The following is an 18746-nucleotide window of genomic DNA, read 5'->3' as shown; positions in this document are numbered from 1 at the left end:
TGGAGGCAGAATTTCTGGTGGAGTGAATATGTAGTTCTGGAGAGTCCAGGAAAATAACCAGCTGGGTAAGTCCAGAGTTATCCACTGGTGTGAGGCATTGCCTAGAGGTGAGCCAGGAGGAGGCAGGCAGAAGCTCTGAGGCAGAAGCTCTGCCCTGCTACTGCAGGTGCAGTTTAAAAACTGCCACAAAGGGGCAGGATTTACTTATTTTTCATGTTGCAAGTAATATATTAAAAAAAATTTTAAAAATTACAGCTGCTAAATACTGTTGTGGGTACCTGAAAGATGCATTTCCATCACTGAGCTCTGGAGTTGCTAATGAGTGAGAATTATTTTACCAGTTGCCAGATAATTTTGTCTTTGGCATCTCCCCAGGCTTTTAAGATGACATGCTGTCATCAGTAGATTATCTGCCTAGTAAGAAAGTTAACGAACAGACTCGGTTTCATGTTATCATAGTATTCTGAATTTCAGAAAGACTGAGCTAGAAGATTCTTACTATTAAGAGAAGTCCAAAGAATATGCAAACTAGGAAATATTCTCACATTCTTTTTTTTTTTCTTTCAGATTCTTGGTATCTGAATGAGGAAGAAATGCACTGCTGCTTGCCAGCCAATTGTACACAATAACACTAAGGAGTAAAGTAAAATATCTTTGCATTTAATTTCAAGAAAAAACACCCAAGTAAAAGTAGTGAAAATTAAACCATCCTGTAGTAGTGCTGTGCTCAATATTATTCACTTTGAAGTTACTGTGTTTTGAGTACAAATTTGAATGTTCTAATTATATTCAGTGCTGGGAGCATGTGAGTAGAAGGGACACACAGTCCTTTCTGGCTGTACAGATTTAATCCCAGCTCACATTCCTCCCTTCCTTTGCAAAATGTCAGGTGGGAATTTATAGAGTGGCTGGTTGTGCCAAAATGAGGAAGGGTGCTTTCTGCAACAAACCTGTATTTGTGAGCAAAACTTGGAGCTTATGTACAACTGTGATCTGCTCTCTGTAGCTCTGAATGTATATTCAATGAACTACTTTTAATGTTCTATAAATATATACTACATATCTTGATAATTTGTTCCATGTTTTTGGGTAGGTTTTTGTGTCTTTTTTTTTTGCTACTGAACTTAAGAGCAATTTTTTATTCTCATTAAAACTTTATGAACCCATTATTATTTTCCCACATTCCTAATGAACTAGATCACGCTGCTTTAGCAGGGTGGGGTTCAGTGCTCTGCTGACTTGAGCGTAGCGAAAAGAAAGGGGAGGAAGCAATTAATTCTTCTGAGCACAGGAGTGTACATTTTATACAAGTGTTAAGAAAATAAAGGAAAAGAAATCCTGTACCTTTACCTAGTTATAGATGGGGTGTACATATTCCTTACATATTAAAAGGCAGAAAAATCACCATGAGTGACTGGCACCTTGCAATGTGTTATAGCAATGATCTATGCTATGACAGAGGTCACTGTGAATAAAAGTACCCACTCCTTTAGCCTGCAAAAGAAATCTGTAAGCATGCATTCCTCTTCTAGCAATTAAAGCAGAAGACTGGTACCTTCACAGATCTGAACTTTCAGCTCTTCGCTTATGTCCTCCATTGCTGTGAAATCCTCAGCATAAAAGAGATGTTTATATGATGGCTCAGAAGCAATTTCGAGCAGTTCTTCTTCAATTGCTTTTCCTATTCCAATGGCATAGATAATTATACCTAGAAGAAATTGCATATAATTATTACATCAGCAGTTCTAAACCCTTGTTGCTCCATGAAAAGAAAATATGAGTATTAGTCATTTCAGGAAGAGAGCAGGAGAGCGTGAGAAATTTTTATCTGCCATATATCTTCAAAATTGTATACGAAGAGGCATATTAATGCTTCTGTTATTTAGAAGATGTTTAGAAACTCGCCGCTTTACTGTAATTTAACAGACAGATAGTTTTTAAGTCAGAGAGATGAGAGTTGCTTGCAAAACATCCAAGAAAATCAGCTGCACAGAGTCTAGTCGGAGGTCAGTAACTAGCTGTGTCAATACTGCAGCATCTTCTAAAGTCTAGCTGTACTTTCTATGTTGCAGGCCATCAGCCTCTGTTCTTAATGCAATTTCTCAGAACACAGAAAATGCTCTGCAGAGAAAAAAGGGATCCTTCATTTTCTTGAAAAGCTTTGAAAATTTTCAGTAATCTCTGCTGAATAGCTGTAAAGTTTTTGATTTGTGGTGTGGGTGTCCTGCATGACAGTTTTCTGTCCCAGACATATTTTGTATTAAAAGCAGCACCTTTGAATTACTTTATGGCATGATCTGTCATGCTAGAAGACAGCACTGAAGCTATATGCATATGAAAGGAGAACCCTTCTTCCTTCCAGAACAGCATCAGCGCTTAGACTTAATTAAAAATACATAATATATAAATAAAGATATAACATAATCAATTATTAAATTATTAAACAATGTAAACTTCCCAGTAGATTTCTGTATTTTGAAGAGACGGGGTTGTGGGTTTTTTTTAATTAGTGTCTTCTTACTGTTAGAATTTTTGATGAATTTTCCAGTGTTCTCTGTATCAAGTGCCTACCTTCAGGGAAATGCATGGCATTCCATGTGAGTCAACGCATTACCTGTGGATGGCACAGAACCCCAGTAGTGAGGCAGTCAGCATTAGTCCCACAGTATCAATGACAGAACTCTGCAGCAATGGCTCTGTGAAACCAAAGATCTGGTGTTCTGCTACAATGGTCACTCAACTAGGCAGACTGCTGTGGCAAACTGTCTTGATTAGCAGGTACTGTAACACATCTATACAATTATCACATCTTATTTAGCACTGTATTTACACTTCTGAAAGAAGACATCGCCACTCACCACTTCTCTTTGCTCTAGCAGCCCAGTCAGAGACTTCATCTTGGGCTCGTCCATCCGTAAACACAATGGAGATTCGAGGGATGTTTGCTGACAGTGGTCTCGCTCCTTCTGTTTCTGTGAAGCTTCTCTCAAACATTTGCTTCAGAGCCAGTCCTGTCATGGAACCTCGCCCCATATATTTCATTTGTGATACAGCTTTCTTCATGTCTTTGGCTGTGCTAAACTGTCTTAATGTAAACTCTGTGCGGACTTCAGAGGAATACTGAAGCAAACCAACTCGAGCAGCTTTGGGTGAAATGTCAAGTGTATCTAATATTCCTGAGACAAATTGTTTTACAATTTCAAAATTATCCTCTCCGAGACTTTTTGATCCATCAATCACAAACACCAGATCAACTGGGCCTTCAGTGCATCCTGTGAAATAAGCAGAAGTGTTCAGATAATGAAAAAGTTGCACACAGCTGTAAACAGGACTGCATGAACACAGAGATAACCTTGAGTACATTGTTCCTGGCTCAGCCAACCTTGTAGTGTGTCTAGAACGGTTTGTGGACAGTCTTTGTCAAAAGCTAAGAGCGTGCCAATGATCAAAAGCTTTTAACAATAATCTAATCACAGTGACTATCTACCAATTACGTGTCACTTTGTAGAATACTACAACTCCAAAAAATACTGCTCTTTTTTTATGAGTTTGCAGTAAATCAGATTTTTAAGAAAACCTCAAGAATGACTGTTAAGTGGAGAAAACTGCCGAACTGAAGAAAATCTTTAGGATATAGGAACAAAGTTTCCATCATTTTCTTTCAGGGATAGGATACTAACATAGGACAGTATGTTAACTTCACCTGAAAATGCAGATGACCTGAAATAAAGAGAACTGCTGAAGCTGTGTTTATACTGCAGAAGTAGCAAAAATGTAAAGATGATAAAAAAAAAAAAAAAAAGAGTTGCTGAAGCCACATATATATAAAAGCTGAAAATCTAGAAGTCATGTTTAGAGCTGCAGGAAAGAATGAGGCAGGAGCCAAAGAGCTCAGGGAAGGCTGAGAGAGAAGAGTTACACAGAATGCCCTACAGTTTAGGATTAGCTTCATGTCTGAAGACAGACAACACTCATGTTTTTATAGCATAAACTTAAATCTCTAGTGGCAGAAAAACAAGTGAAAAGTTAGAAGTGAGGCAGTAAATGTTAGAAGGGTTTCTACCTGCTAATGTTGGATAAAAATGGTTTATATACCTTGCTTGTAACTATTCACTGCTGAAATTAACCTTTTCTGTTTTACCCACTGAAGCTGGGAGACAATCTAGGAGAGACTGACAAGTTTGCAGTTCTCATACTTGGTTAAGTGCAAATGCAAAATTCAAAGCAGTTTATAAGCATTCTGATTTGACTGCAGAACATACTGAAGACATCTATTACTGAGTCAGTGTAGGAATAAGGAATTTTCATTAATGTTTGGACCTTTCTTCTTAGACAATAGCCTTTTTAGAACTACTGTCCAAGGATTCCTTGCTGCTGAAGAAACAATGCGTCATGTACTAAAGTAATGGTAATACAATGACTATCAGAACCACTTCAGTATCACTCCATATGTCAAGATAAAGCAACAGCTCACAGTGAGTTGGGTTAATTACAGTTGAGTTCAGTCACAAACATGTTTTAGTAATAATATGCTCCTCAAGAAAGGCATACATTTTTGCAGAATATGTTTTTACTGAGCTCCAGTAGAAGAGTTTCTCCTCCAGGAATTAAAAGGATGATGCAATAAATGCATATAATGTTCTAAGCATGTCATATTAAAAGATAAGAATAAAGCACACAGTTCCTCAATAATATTTCGGGGTTTTTTTTCTTGACATTTGGGAAAGATTATTATTGTACTTGATGCTATATGAAAACAGTGTTCCAATTCATTAGTTTTTTGCTTACAAGAGCATGAAGATGAATTGCTCAGTACATTTTCTATCACATTCATATATGCTTCAGGCTTCAGTTATCAGTTACATCAGTTATATCAGTTGTATCAGTTTTGAACTGAGGCTTTTGAAGTGAGGTCAACTAACTTAAATGCTCAAAGAAACAATTTATTTCCAAATATAATGCACTTACTTCTGCAGGTTTTCTGATCCTCTTTTAGTACATACCCCTCCTGACATTTGCAGATGTATGAATCATCGTTATTAACACAAATATGGTCACAACCATGGGCAACTGATTTGCAGACATCTTTGCCTATGAAAAATTTAAAATATTTATAAATTCAGACTCCAAACACAACGTTTAAATAACGCATGTCAAAATAGAACATTTTATCTTTTTTTTTTCCTATAGCAATGATGAAGAATGGCAGACAGACATATTGTTACTTACTTCGACATGTTTTTCCATCTTGTCGCAGGACAAATCCCTCATGGCACTGACAGCTGTATGAATTGTTATTATTAATGCACACATGTTCACAGCCATGGTCAATGGACTTACAATGGTCTTTATCTGAGAATCATTAAGAGAATTTCTTTATTAGATCTATTCTTAAATGCAAAGCTGGCATGAGCCAGTTTTGAGAAAAATTAAGTCTGTAATCACTTTTATGACTGAAAGGACATATTCCCCATAGAAGTTTTAGGTACTCACTCCTGCATGTTTTCTTGTCTCTCCTCAGTATAAATCCCTTGTGGCACTGACATGTGTATGAATCACCAGCTGGAACACAGACGTGTTCACAACCGTGGTTGACTGTTTTGCAGATATTTTTACCTTGGAGTAATGAAAATTATATTTAGCACAATTAGCTACATAAATAGCTTTCACAAAATATAAAAAAGTATAACAATAATCTTCCACGAAGGAGCTCATTTCCAAGAAACTGACTTCATTTTATTCTGTGAAGCTGATTATTAAAAACACGAAGAGCACACCATATAAATAATACGTTTCATTAATAGATCAGAAACTACATAATGAAGACTAAGCAACTTACTTCTACAAGTTTTCCCATCTTCCCTCAGTATGAAGTCATCATGACACTTGCAGATATAGGAATCGTCAGTGTTAACACAAATATGTTCACAGCCATGGTTAACTGACTTGCAAACATCTTTATCTGAGGAGAGTGGACAGTTAGCTAGGTGAGATTCTTTAGGGAGAGATAGTATCTTTTATGTACCAGATCAAGTAGTTAGGAATCGCAAATAAACATATTCATGCACAAACTCTCACAGCCACAACACTTAAAAGACTAACACTTAAAACCAAAAAAACATTCTTATGGCTCAGGCTACTCACATTTACATGTCTTTCCATCTTCCCTCAGTATGAAATTTTCATGACACTTGCACATGTAGGATTCTTCTGAATTCACACAAACTTGTTCACAGCCATGGTTGATTGAACTGCAGATATCCTTGTCTGCCATCAAAAGAGTTGGTAGTTAACATATATCAGCAGAGCCCTTTATTATGTGTGTTGTTCATCAAATTAAGTTCTCATGCTACATACTTTTGCAGGTTTTCCCATCTTCTCTCAGTAGAAACCCATCGTGGCATTTGCAAATATACGAATCATCAGTATTAACACAAACATGTTCACAGCCATGGTTGACTGACTTGCAAAGATCTTTATCTAAGAACAGATGACAGCTCTTGCTAGTTAGTACATTTCTACATGATCTTGAATTGCAGATAAAAAGCATGCTGATAAATATCAGACTACTTACTCCTGCAAGTTTTTCCATCTTCTCTCAGCAGGAATCCTTCCTGACACTTACAAACAAATTTATCACCAGCGTTAACACAGGCATGTTCACAGCCGTGGTTGACTGATTTGCAGATATCCTTGCCTGGAAATAGATAAAATTTAATGTGATTTGCAAGTTAAACTTTTAAAAAATTTTTCATAAAGACTGCAGGGGTAATCCCGTCAGCAAAGAAATAGGAAGCATGCACACTGAAAGCTAGTTAAAGGATTGACAGCTTACCTCACGTGAGGCATGAGTTCTTTACCGTCTAAGCAGAAAGAACTACATGGTTTGGACGGTCTCCCAGTGATGGTGAATCATTTTAGGAGCAATCTGACTAGATTAAGAAGGAGGACCTTACATTGGCAGCAGGAAGAGTAAAAGAAGGAATATTTAGTATAGTTATTTAGCAAAAATTCATGCTAGTGAAAACAAAACTGAACAAAAAACCACAGGACGTGAAGCAAAGCACTCCTTTAGGATTCTTACATCAATGCTAAGAATCTGCACAAGCAAAACCCAGGAGTGTAGGGGATAAAGAAAATCCACCAGTATTGGGGAAAACTGATGAACGGATTTCTGTGAGTGCAATGTTAAAGCCAACTGGCCATAACCTCTTCAAGAAGAACAGAGCAAGAAAAAGTAGAAAAGGAAGTCATCCCATCTATCAGCATTCCCTGTTCCTTTCTCACTGCAATAAAAAAAGAAAATATTCTCAGTTGCTAATGCAACCTTTACACAGCAAGTACAACACTGGATGCCACTAACAGCAGTGTTCAGATGTGTCAGAATTACAGAATTGTGTCCCAAGTTGGAAATGACCCACAAGAGTCATCAAATCCAACTCCCAGCTCCACACAGTACCACCCCGAATTCCAACCCCCATGTCTGAGATCTGTCCAAACGCTCACTGAACTCCGGCACTCAGGCCGTGCCCACTGCCCTGGGCAGCCCGTTCCATGCCCACCGCCCTCTGGTGCAGAACCTGTCCCTGACCCCCACCCGCCCCTCCCTGACGCAGCTCCATGCCGTTCCCTCGGGCCCTGTCACTGTCACACAGAGCAGAGCTCAGCGCTGTCCCTCCGCTCCCTGTGAGGAGCTGCAGCCGCCATCTGGCCTCCCCTCAGCTCCTCTGCTTTGGGCTGCACAAACACAGGGCCCCCATGGCGGGACAAGCCCTCGCCTCACCCGCTGGCAGTGCTGGGCCTGGTGCACCCCAGAGTACGGTTGCCCTTGTGGCTTCCAGGGCACACTGCTGACTCGTGTTCAACTTGCCATCCCCAGAACTCCCAGATCCCTTTCCGTGGGGCTGCTCTCCAGCCTCCTGTTCTCCATTCTGTACATATATGCAGGGCTGCTCCATCCCAAGTGCAGAATTCAGCACTTTCTCTTGTTCAAGTTAGCGCTGGTAATTGGTTGGTGATTGCCCAGCCTCCTAACTTGTCAACACCTCTCTTCAAGGTCTCTCTGCCCTCAAGGAAGTCAACAGCTCTTCCTAATTTAGTATCATATGCAAACTTACTTAGTATGCATTCAAGTGCTGCGTCCAGATAATTTTCAGAAACAGTGAAAAAACTGGCCATAAATTGGAGCCCTATGGAACCCTACTAGTGACTGGCCACCAGCCTGATGTAACTCCATTTATTATAACCTTTTGAGCCCAACCTGCCTGTCAATTGTTCACCATTTGCATTATGTTTTTGTCTAGCCAGATATTTTGTCTAGAAGGATAACATGAGAAAGCTTATTGAAAGCCTTGCTGAAATCCAGATGTATCAGATCAGCTGGATTCTCCTGATTATTAGCAATTAGCAGAATAACCAATTAGGCTTAGTGTGTAGAAAAAAAATATTTTTTCATGAGAACTTCAGCCTGAGGTACATTACTTGAAGGGCTCAGGCTGACAAAACAAAGAATTTCAAAAAATGCTACAGTCTTCTAACTCAACAAGCATTACACTCAAGGCAATCTCAACTAGATCCCATTCCAGCAGAATTTCTTCTTCCAAAGAAGAAATGATTATGGAGGTAAAAATTAGCATTAGTTAGCGTCAGCTTATGCACAGCTGTGTGCAACATTCATTATTTTCAAATGGAATGAAATATAAATGAGCAACAAAGGATAGATTTTATATATATATAGAATATATATATATAGATAGATTTTTATAGCTGAAAGCAATTGTAAGCCAAAGTACTTTGTGATTGGAGGTGAAATAATTTAAACAAAAGTGAATGATGACTGACTGTACTATTAAATCTTGCTTTACTAGATTCCTCCAAAAAAAAAACCCTACAGATATCATCTAAAACGAATACCAGAATAGTTAAAAAAGGAACATAAATTGAAATAGAATACAGCTATAAGATTTGAATAATGAATGAAAGGAAAATTCACATTATTTACTGAAATTGAAAATATGTGGAATTTGAAACACTGAAAAGACACAGGCCAAGCTGCATAGCCAACAAAAACAGTGTATGTTATTTAAGGGGTGTTTGAAACAAAAACCATTTTAACAATATATTGTTAATCAGTAGGTAGAAACAGTAGAATTGTCCATATTTATGCAGAAAAGTAAAAATATTAAGTATACTCAGATCTGAATTTTTTGAAATAGGCTACAGATGATATTGTTAGAATGAAGAATTTCATCAGTTGAGAAGTAGGTCACACAGTATCTACTGTAGAAACAGCAGTAACTCCAGATCAGTACAGCCAAGAGCTGTAAAAAGAGCTGGCTGAATAACACTTTGGATGCTTAGTGTAATTTTTTGTTATCTCCTGGAACTCTACAGAAGTCTCAAAACACTAAGGAGTTTCCATCCCCAGCACCTACACACACAGTGTTTGAAAAGTATAATGAGTTCACTGCAAGCCTGTCAGCTTGACATTAATCTGCATTCAAACAACCAAACAGATAAATGTGGACTTTGATTAAGGGAAAAAAAAAAAGAAAGAAAAATATTCAAGTTTATATTATGAAGAAAGAGGCCCCGGATAAGTAAATAAGAATCTTTTTAATTGATTATGAAGTTGGTTCATAATGCTCAGGGAATTCAGTAGGGCATCAGTCTGGATATTAATTCTGATTAAGAAAACAGACTACAGAATGAACATAAATGGATTAACATTGGCTAGAGAGGTCTTCAGGATAAACTGTAAATGGGGAATCATCAAGTGGCTTTCTTTCTAAGAATGTGCCCTGCTCTCTACTGCTTAAAATTTTAATGAACAATCCTAAAGAAAATATAAAATAATCATTAATGAAGTTTATAGGTTCCTTTTGTTGTTGAGAGAATAATAAAAATATAGCTCTGCTGATATAAGGAAACACAAATCTTTTTGCAAGCTGAGTAAAAACAAACTGTAAGTATTTTTAAATAGCCAGAAGTAAACTTACATAATTTAGAAACAAAGAATGAAGGCTGTACTCACAAGATGTGGGATATTTATGTGACTGAGATTTTTAAAAGGCTTATGTTTATGGTATATAACTATCTTTGGTCATAAAAGAAGGGTAGATTCAAATAAGAATTAGGTAGGTAAGAGTTCCTCTATGCTGGACCCTGCTGTATGCTGTGTTAGAGGACTTTGTACTATGTTCCCACGTTGTGGCATCCCTGCAACAATACTGATAAATAGAAGCTTTAGGAGAATAAGAAGAGATTTATGAAAAGACTGGAAAACAGATAAAGAGCCGGAAGGAATTTCATCTGCTTATTGTTTACTACAACCATGTTAAGAGACTAAGCTAATCAGTCAAATTATGGTCTATGTGAGTATACATAAAACAGCACAATGGCAATTAGAACTCCAACTCATCACAGTCAAATGAGGCAAAATCCTATCCTCAAGATTAAATCTTGGCATAATATAAAAATGAAGCTCACATTTTAAAGTGCACATTCTGACCTTAAAATTGATATATTTTCTGAAATACATTTTTAATTCAAACAATAATTTATAGAAATCTTGTGACCTACAGAGGACAATATTGCACTCTGACCACCATGAATCAGTGAATAATTTCCTAATAGAAGGGAAATTATATTTCCTCTTTTATTGACAAGCAACTTACTTCGGCATGTTTTCCCATCTTGCCTCAGTACAAATCCGTCATGGCACTGGCAAGTATATGAGTCATCAGTATTAACACAAAGATGTTCACAGCCATGATTGACTGATTTGCAGATGTCCTTACCTAGGAATAATTTAGATTTTATTTACTACAGTTTAATAATTGAGAACATTTCAAAAAATGTAGAGACTAAAAATATTAAGTTCCTAATAAAATAAAGAATCTATCCTCCTTTTTGTCATATAAAATCACAAATAAGAAGACCTATTTCTAACACAGCATGCTTCGTCACTGACTCCAGAGTGAGAAAATTACAGTAACATCAATAACTTACTTTTACATGTTTTCTCATCTTCCCTCAATACAAAACCCTCATAACACTGGCAAATGTATGAATTATCAGTGTTCACACAAACATGCTCACAGCCGTGGTCAACAGAATTGCAAACATCTTTATCTGGAAAAAAATAAGAGTGCCAGTATTTAAACCATGTCTACAAATGCCCAGATTATAAAGGGAATCTTCTGTTAAAGATAAGTAAACTTACTTCTACATGTTTTTCCATCTTGTCTTAATGCAAATCCCTCATAACACTGGCAGACGTACGACTCATCAGCATTAACACAAACATGTTCACAGCCATGGTCAACTGAACTGCAAATGTCTTCATCTGAGAACAGTTGATGGTTTTTGGTTAAAGCACATCTTCAATATATATTATTATGCAAGGAGTAGTAGTAGTTTTTATTAGGTTCACTGACATCATTCAAAGAAATGGACAAAAATTTAGGCAGAAAACACTTCTAGTTCTTGATAACTGAAGAATTGTAAGTGTTGTTTTTTGCTTGTCTCCAGTCATATCAGTCTGGTTACTAAAGTATACTATTACTGTTCACTGAGTATCTTACAATCTTCTAGCAGGTATAACAATATTAATTCCACATTACGAGCAGTTATGGAATTGTTATTAGTTAAAAGAATTCCACAAATCTACACACTATAGATAAAAGTCTACCAGAATACTTACTTCTGCATGTTTTCCCATCTTCTCTCAATAGGAAACCTTCATGACACTCACAAGCGTAAGAGTCATCTTTGTTAACACAAATATGCTCACAGCCATGGCTGATTGATTTGCAGATGTCCTGTCCTGGGAATTAGTTAGATATAGATACAGTTTGGAATGATAACGTGTTCAAAAGGATCAAAAGGATGTTTTCTAGTGAAAGTGAAAAATACTTTTCTTTCCTTGCCTAATGCACGTGCAAAAATGTTCTAAATATATATGAGTTACTCACTTCTGCATGTTTTCCCATCATCTCTCAATATGAATCCTTCATGGCACTTGCAGATGTAAGAATTGTCAGTACTAACACAAACATGCTCACAGCCATGGCTGACTGATTTGCAGACATTTTTACCTGAGAATAAATCAACAGATAAAGAACTGTGCTAGTTAAGGGCAAGATGTTTTGTCTTACAGCTTCCAGTTACTGACTATTCTTGTTCTTGCTGGTATTCTGGACTCAATTCAGCAAATCATTTACAGCACTTACTGTAAGTTTTTATTGTAACAAAGAGCCAAATCTTTGTTCTACAATTTTTACAACCTTATTATTAAGGAAAAGTGCACTGCTTTGGTTCCAGAGTTTGTATAACTTAATGTATCCCCATCATGCAGGTTAATGTCCTGCAGGGATTTCCAAAAGCATTTAAATTCCACATCCACATTTCAAGTAAACTTTCTGGTGAAAAATAGATCTTTCCATCACCATAATTTTATCAGGTTTATGCCCAAACCTGAAATAGTTAAGCTTTCTTTCCTTGGAGTTCAGATGTTACTTGCCATTCTTCTGTACACTAAAATTACAAAAGCTTAGCGTATGTTGTGCTTAAATGTAATGAGGAACAAATTGTATGATCCTGCTGTAGACTTTTGGAAAACTGTCAGCTGTAACTGGTTAAGCAAATGTTACGTGAACTTTTCTGACATGTGATTTAGTTACAATTTATATTTCAAAATAAAATTACATCTACTTATTAATATTGGATAAACTAAACTTTCACTTTCTTCCCCACACCCTTTGTTTTCGCACAAGGGCTGCTGCATGGACACAAAATTTCACTTGCTTTTGCAATATCTGAGACAAGCAAAACTTATCTCTGTTCACATGGATTAACAAAGTAGGGTGTTGATGTGATATATGTAATACAAGGCTGATAAATGCAATACAAAACTGATAATTTAAATGTTATTTAACAGAAGATGCTGATGGAAATCTTGGATATGATTGGCATTATAGAACACTTTGTGCCTCTTTGTGTTTTCCAAAGATTGTCCACAGTTCTTCTCTGATAACTTAGCATGCACTCCAATACCAGGGAAATTTTTTTATACATCTGTCATTCATCGTAACTACATACTGTAGCCAAATGTATAATACAATTATGATATCGATTTTGCAATCAACCTTATCTCACACTGGGCAAAGGAATGAATATTCCATTAGTACCGAAGGCTCCTTTTTGTTATGTAAGTCTTTTGAAATGTTACATATTTTTGTCTTGATTTGAGAAGAAAACTATAGTTGTCAGATATAAGAATGTAAGTTGGAATCCAATGATTTTGAATCCACACCAGACACAGTTAATTTTATACATTCCAGACGTTTAGGGAGTGACTCAGGTGCCTAGAAGTATGCACTCAGTGCCACTTCAGATGCCTTCAAGCATCCAAGACCTCAACATAATGCTGGCAAACGTGACATCAAAGAGAAAATTGTGAGCTTCTGGAATCATGTAAAATGTCACTGGAAAGCAACATTTAAGCAATCAAATCCTCCTTACAGACTTATTTTCTTTATATGTAATAAAAATCTATTATTGACTTGCTGAACAACTTACGTTTACATGTTTTCCCATCATTCCGAAGCCTGTATCCTTCAAAACACTGACAAGTGTAAGATTTGTCACCATTTATACACAAATGTTCACAGCCATGATCACTCAGAGCACAATAGTCAACTCCTGCAGGAGCAATTGAAGTTATTGAAATAATTAACAATTAAACCATCATTTTTAGTATTTGCATGGCGTATAAGCAACAATTCTGTCCTTTATCTGATAATATGCATATATGTACCTTCAATTAAATTTAAGAGGGCCCTGTGGTATACTTTGCAATAATTACTGTAAGTGGAGTTGAGAATACGTAGCACAGCTCAACAGAATCTGGGTGTCAGTGCTCACAGAGTGAATTGCAAAAACCAGACACTTTAACAATGTTTTTATAAAAGACAGGGGCAATGACAGAATAGGTACCTTGTGAACCTTCTTCAAAGATGGTCTCTAAATGATCTGACGTAAACACGGCAGGCAGAAAATCCCTCTGGGATTCTGAGATGTTTGGCTTAGGCTAATCAAGCTTTTGCAAAGAATTGCAAACAACAAGACTTATGGAATATGGTCCATTTTTTCTTCTCAAATTTCTTACGGGTTTCTTATTTGAAGTACCAAGACATAATATTCCCACTCCGCAGGCAGACTGACTACTTTTTATAGGCTACAAACACAGTGTCACACTTTTGTTCTTTCACTGTCAGAGAAGAAATCTGTTTACCACTCAGGTGTTCTCCCAGCTGTCTTAAGATACCTGTGCAACTGTGTATGATACCATTGTTGTGATTCCCAGATGTTTTCCTTTTAGGAGTGGTAAATGCTAAATGCTAATCCCTTCCACTCAGCTGCTCATTCAGGGTATCACAAAGTGCCGAAAAAACCTTTCATGCTAGTCTAAAAAAAAAAAGAGGTTTCAGCAACTCATCTGGAGCTCAGCAATAAGACATCCTATATCTAAATAAATACGAGGAGAGATATGCATGGGCAAGAAGAACCATTCAAAAGGTCTCCAGTGTATTGCATGAAGGGATTCTAGAAGCCACAGCATGGTTTTAATGCTGTTGATGTGTCTCCAATTACAGTCTGGAGGAAAATGACTGAATGGAACAAAAAAAAACACACAAAAAAAACCAACCCACACCTGTTTTTACTACAAAGGAAAAACAGATTTTCCATTCACAAGTTCTTAAAAATATAGTTCGTCTATTTCTGATTTTTCAGCAGTTCTTTTAGATAGCATTTGAATTATTTCTAATAGATCCTGTCCTTATGCAGGATCAGGACCTTGCACTTGACCTCACTGAACGTCAGAATGTTTGCACAAGGCCACCTCTGGAGCCTGTCCATGTCCCTCTGGATGGCATCCCTTCCCTCACCCTGCAGGTGTGTCCTCTTCCCTTTGTGAGAACAGAAACCTTACCCATGTGGGCTGAGATCTAGCATATTTTCAGATAACTTACGTGTGCAGGTTCGTAGGTCCTCATTGATGACAAATCCTTCAGAGCACTGACAGACGTAGGAGTCATCAGTATTTAGGCACAGTTGCTCACAACCGTGATTGCTTTCTGCACAGTGGTCCACTCCTATTATTTGTGTTAATCATTGAAGAAAGCACATTTTTTTTTAAGATACATACACTACAGAACTGTAGTTCATGCACAATGCCCTTACAGAGCAAGGGAAAAAGATCAGTATATATTTTTTTATTTATGCAGTATCCCCATCTATGTTAGTAAATCGCATTAATTAACAACACCTAAGTGAAATGAGTACAGCAACTCCACAAAGCAAACAACAAACTTGATAAAGCACAGATTTCCCTTGTCAAACTATCACAAAGTAGAGAGTCTCAAGGCCCTGCCTGGTATTACCCACAGGATCACACTTTCATTCCTTAGAAGGCAAGACTCTCTTTTGTTCACCATAAAATTGTCTCAGAGAGAAAGGGAGTGTATTAACTTATACCATTTATTTGGTTTTCCTATTTTTATTTCGATTCTACCTAAGATAAAATCAAATATTTTTTGAATCTTATATGAAACTGGTTCACAGAACAGACAGCAACGCTGTAGGCTGAGGTACGTGCATTTGCAAATGTACTGTGTAATCTGCTGACTCTGTAAGTAGAGAAAAAGCACATTTTAGGAAAAAAAACTTTATAGCAAACTTTTTCATAACATTTTATTCCTGACTTGTTAATGACTATTTTTAGTTGTACAGGCTCAAATCACTTTAGCTTAACTTGATCAAATGTAGCAGAGTTCCTTCAGGCATGAAAAGTTTCATATGTTTCTATTTGCAAATCATTTACAGATGTGACCAGACACGTCTGTAGCTGCCTACATAAAAAACAACAACAAAGAAGCAACAAGCCTACACTTAATGTCAATTAACTTAGTTTTAAATATTGATATCTATTTGTTTTTTCAGCTAGGAATGATGTTGCAGGACTCCAAGGAGTCAGTCCAGATTTCCCATTATACATAAATAGAGATAGCATTGGCTTAAACAAGTGAAGCTGAGGTGAAAGTTTCTACTAGTTTAAGCAAGTTCCAGCTGGAACATTCTCCTTATTCCAAGGACTTACATCATCATGAAGAGGCTTGTGTAACTTCTTGGATCACATAAAAAATGTCCAAAAAGAAAAAAGAGCTGTTTGGCACCATCTTTACAATACAAACACCTACACTAATGTGAATTTTAACATTTAAATACTTTGGTTTCTTATGCAGAATCTTTTAACACATGCTTTCAAGAAAGCTGCCTACTTGCAGGTTTTAGAAAATAGTATAAATGTACATGTGTTCATCATGTATGTTGCATTACATTTTTTTTCTTTTTTCAACTATTGTAAGAAGGATGATAAGGGGAAGGGAGAGGGGAAAGGTCTATATTAATAAAAAAAAAAGACAACTAGTGTCTTGTGATACATTTATTTTTAGATATTCAACTTGTGATCGCCTAAAAACATAATCCTTAAAATGTTTTCAGCCCTTGCAACACATCCAAGTTTCCTTAAATACGGCCTTATCACAAATAGTTTATTTAAAAATATTACTCCCTGGCCTATAAACTATTTTTAATTTAATTGACAGCATTCCTTTGACAATATATGTCAACAGTACATTAGACAAAAATGCTACAGATATTTTAGCTGATACGGAAAATAGTTCTCTGAAAAGCAGGTGACAGCAAGTGGGCAGTGCTGTTGGTGTTCTCTGGTGCAGTGCTGGTCCTTTAGTAACATTCTTATTAATAGAGGACATTTCATCAGATTGATGGAAATGTAAACATATGTAAGAAAGAAGTTTCTATGCATCTCTACGTATCATCTCACTAACACATGTTAGTTTTATGTGTGCTGCATTTTAAACAGCAAAGCTGAACAACTTTTCCCATTTATTAGGACTGGAGAAGATGACACCTTAGTTCCATGTTAAATCTGGGATCTTACTACAGCATTACTTCACTAGAGCTCGCTTGTGGCTGACTTTACAGAAATACAGGTTTGCATAACTCAGAAAGATCTCTAGAAAGGACTCAGGGGCATTTTCTCATTCTATTCACACCTCACCCCACTGCAATAACCAGCTGCTGCAGTTCACGAGACACTCACTTCTATGTGTATTGTGATCACATCGTAGGAAATATCCAAGATGACATTTGCACATAAATGACTCTCCTTAATTAACACATTCACGCTCACAGTCATGCTGACCTAACTCACAGATAGTTACATACAAGAGAGAAAAACGGTTAAGAATTCAAACCAACCAGGAAGGTCTCTGAAGTACAACAGCTTGGAAAGACTCACTTTTCTTAAATGGTACCAGATTCTATGATCTGCACAACTTTTAAAGCTGTGTACATCTGATAGTGACTTGAGGATCAAAGAGCTGTTTGTGAATACTTGGCTAGGCAAGACTGAGCTTAGACTTTAAGCTCCTGCTCCAGCAGTCATTAGAATCGATGCCCTCTGGTGAAGGAGGAATGCCTGGTTATACGTAATGTTTTTTTTTCCTGATGTTATGAAGAGGGCAAAAGATTAACCGCCAAATTTAAAAAACCCTAAAGTTAAGGAAAAGTAAAGTACTCCAGTTTGTCCTTAATTCTCAATTAAATCCTAGGCAACAAGTATTTGAGACAATACAGTCCTTTTGCACCTATGCTTACCAAGGCAGATCCATTCTATAAAAATCTGGATTTTTATATTGAAACACCATATAAATATTAAAAGCAAGAACAGCATGGACTGCTGTACAAACAGCACTGTATTGACAATCATAGAATCACAGAATCACAGTGTCCTAGGTTGAAAAGACCCTGCTGTTTAAAACCTGCTCTGTGCAGGGTTACCAACCACCAAGCAGGTTGCCCAGAGACACATCCAGGCTGGCCTTGAATGCCTCCAAGGATGGGGCATCCACAACCTCTTTGGGCAACCTGTTCCAGTGTGTCACCACCCTCTGTGTGAAAATGCTTCTTAGAAAGCATCTCTAAGACAGAAAGAAAATAGTTTCAAAAATACATACAAGTTATAAGAGTCAAGAGATATAACTGTATTGCTCTAACCAAGCTTCCTGTTCATAGAATATCAGTAAAATTCCTCCCCTTCCCCATTCCCCCCAGGACTGAATCACCAGATCAAGCTAGTTGCTTATTGACAGCGTTACATTGAAAACACGTGTGACACTGAATCCCTGCTCAGAAAAAGCTGTAACACAAAAAATATTTGTGAAGTAAACAATATGTATAATTGGTTTATAATCCCAACATTACTGAGGCTGTTTATACAGTTTGAAAGAAACTGTATGGAGTTTCACGTTTGATTTTAAGTTGGTTTTTGTAACTACATTACAATCTATTACTTACTCACAGCTAATGAGGTAAATCTGTTCTTGGCTAAAACAACTCAGGAAAGCAAGATGAAATTAAAGATAAAACCAAAAACTAAAGAAAACTTTACGTCACTGTAAGACAAAACATAACAAAGTTTTAAAAAGAGTAATAAACTTCTTGGTCTTGAGCTGATATTGGTTCCTTTATTACTCCTCAGGTTTTACTCAATCTCTTCAGAAATGTTTAACACAACCTATTCTACAAAACAGCAAACTGGGTATCTTTCTAATATGAATGGCTCAGGTAAAATTTGAGTTTATGAAGAAAGATTT

The 18746-nt window shown here is 36.8% G+C and overlaps 1 protein-coding gene across 6 annotated transcripts in view; it reads right to left on the bottom strand.

The window, feature by feature from the left end:
• MATN2 (matrilin 2) overlaps positions 1 to 18746 on the bottom strand; it is a 66904-nt gene that overhangs the window by 5353 nt on the left and 42805 nt on the right. For 5 of the 6 annotated variants that reach the window (XM_085221460.1, XM_085221463.1, XM_085221461.1 and 2 more), the window contains 16 exons: positions 15036 to 15158; positions 13582 to 13704; positions 11976 to 12098; positions 11705 to 11827; positions 11225 to 11347; positions 11011 to 11133; positions 10677 to 10799; positions 6575 to 6697; positions 6358 to 6480; positions 6145 to 6267; positions 5840 to 5962; positions 5494 to 5616; positions 5230 to 5352; positions 4969 to 5091; positions 2859 to 3272; positions 1556 to 1708 (listed from right to left, as the gene is read on the bottom strand). In XM_085221460.1, the coding sequence (XP_085077586.1) occupies positions 1556 to 1708; positions 2859 to 3272; positions 4969 to 5091; positions 5230 to 5352; positions 5494 to 5616; positions 5840 to 5962; positions 6145 to 6267; positions 6358 to 6480; positions 6575 to 6697; positions 10677 to 10799; positions 11011 to 11133; positions 11225 to 11347; positions 11705 to 11827; positions 11976 to 12098; positions 13582 to 13704; positions 15036 to 15158 (2289 nt within the window). The remainder of the gene's footprint in view (positions 1 to 1555; positions 1709 to 2858; positions 3273 to 4968; positions 5092 to 5229; positions 5353 to 5493; positions 5617 to 5839; positions 5963 to 6144; positions 6268 to 6357; positions 6481 to 6574; positions 6698 to 10676; positions 10800 to 11010; positions 11134 to 11224; positions 11348 to 11704; positions 11828 to 11975; positions 12099 to 13581; positions 13705 to 15035; positions 15159 to 18746) is intronic. The other variant, XM_085221462.1, reaches the window with a different exon arrangement.

The sequence above is a fragment of the Meleagris gallopavo genome, chromosome 3 (genome assembly GCF_905368555.1).
Source record: "Meleagris gallopavo chromosome 3, MGAL_WU_HG_1.1, whole genome shotgun sequence".
Taxonomy (NCBI): domain Eukaryota; kingdom Metazoa; phylum Chordata; class Aves; order Galliformes; family Phasianidae; genus Meleagris; species Meleagris gallopavo.
This window is presented reverse-complemented; position numbering and strand designations above follow the sequence as displayed.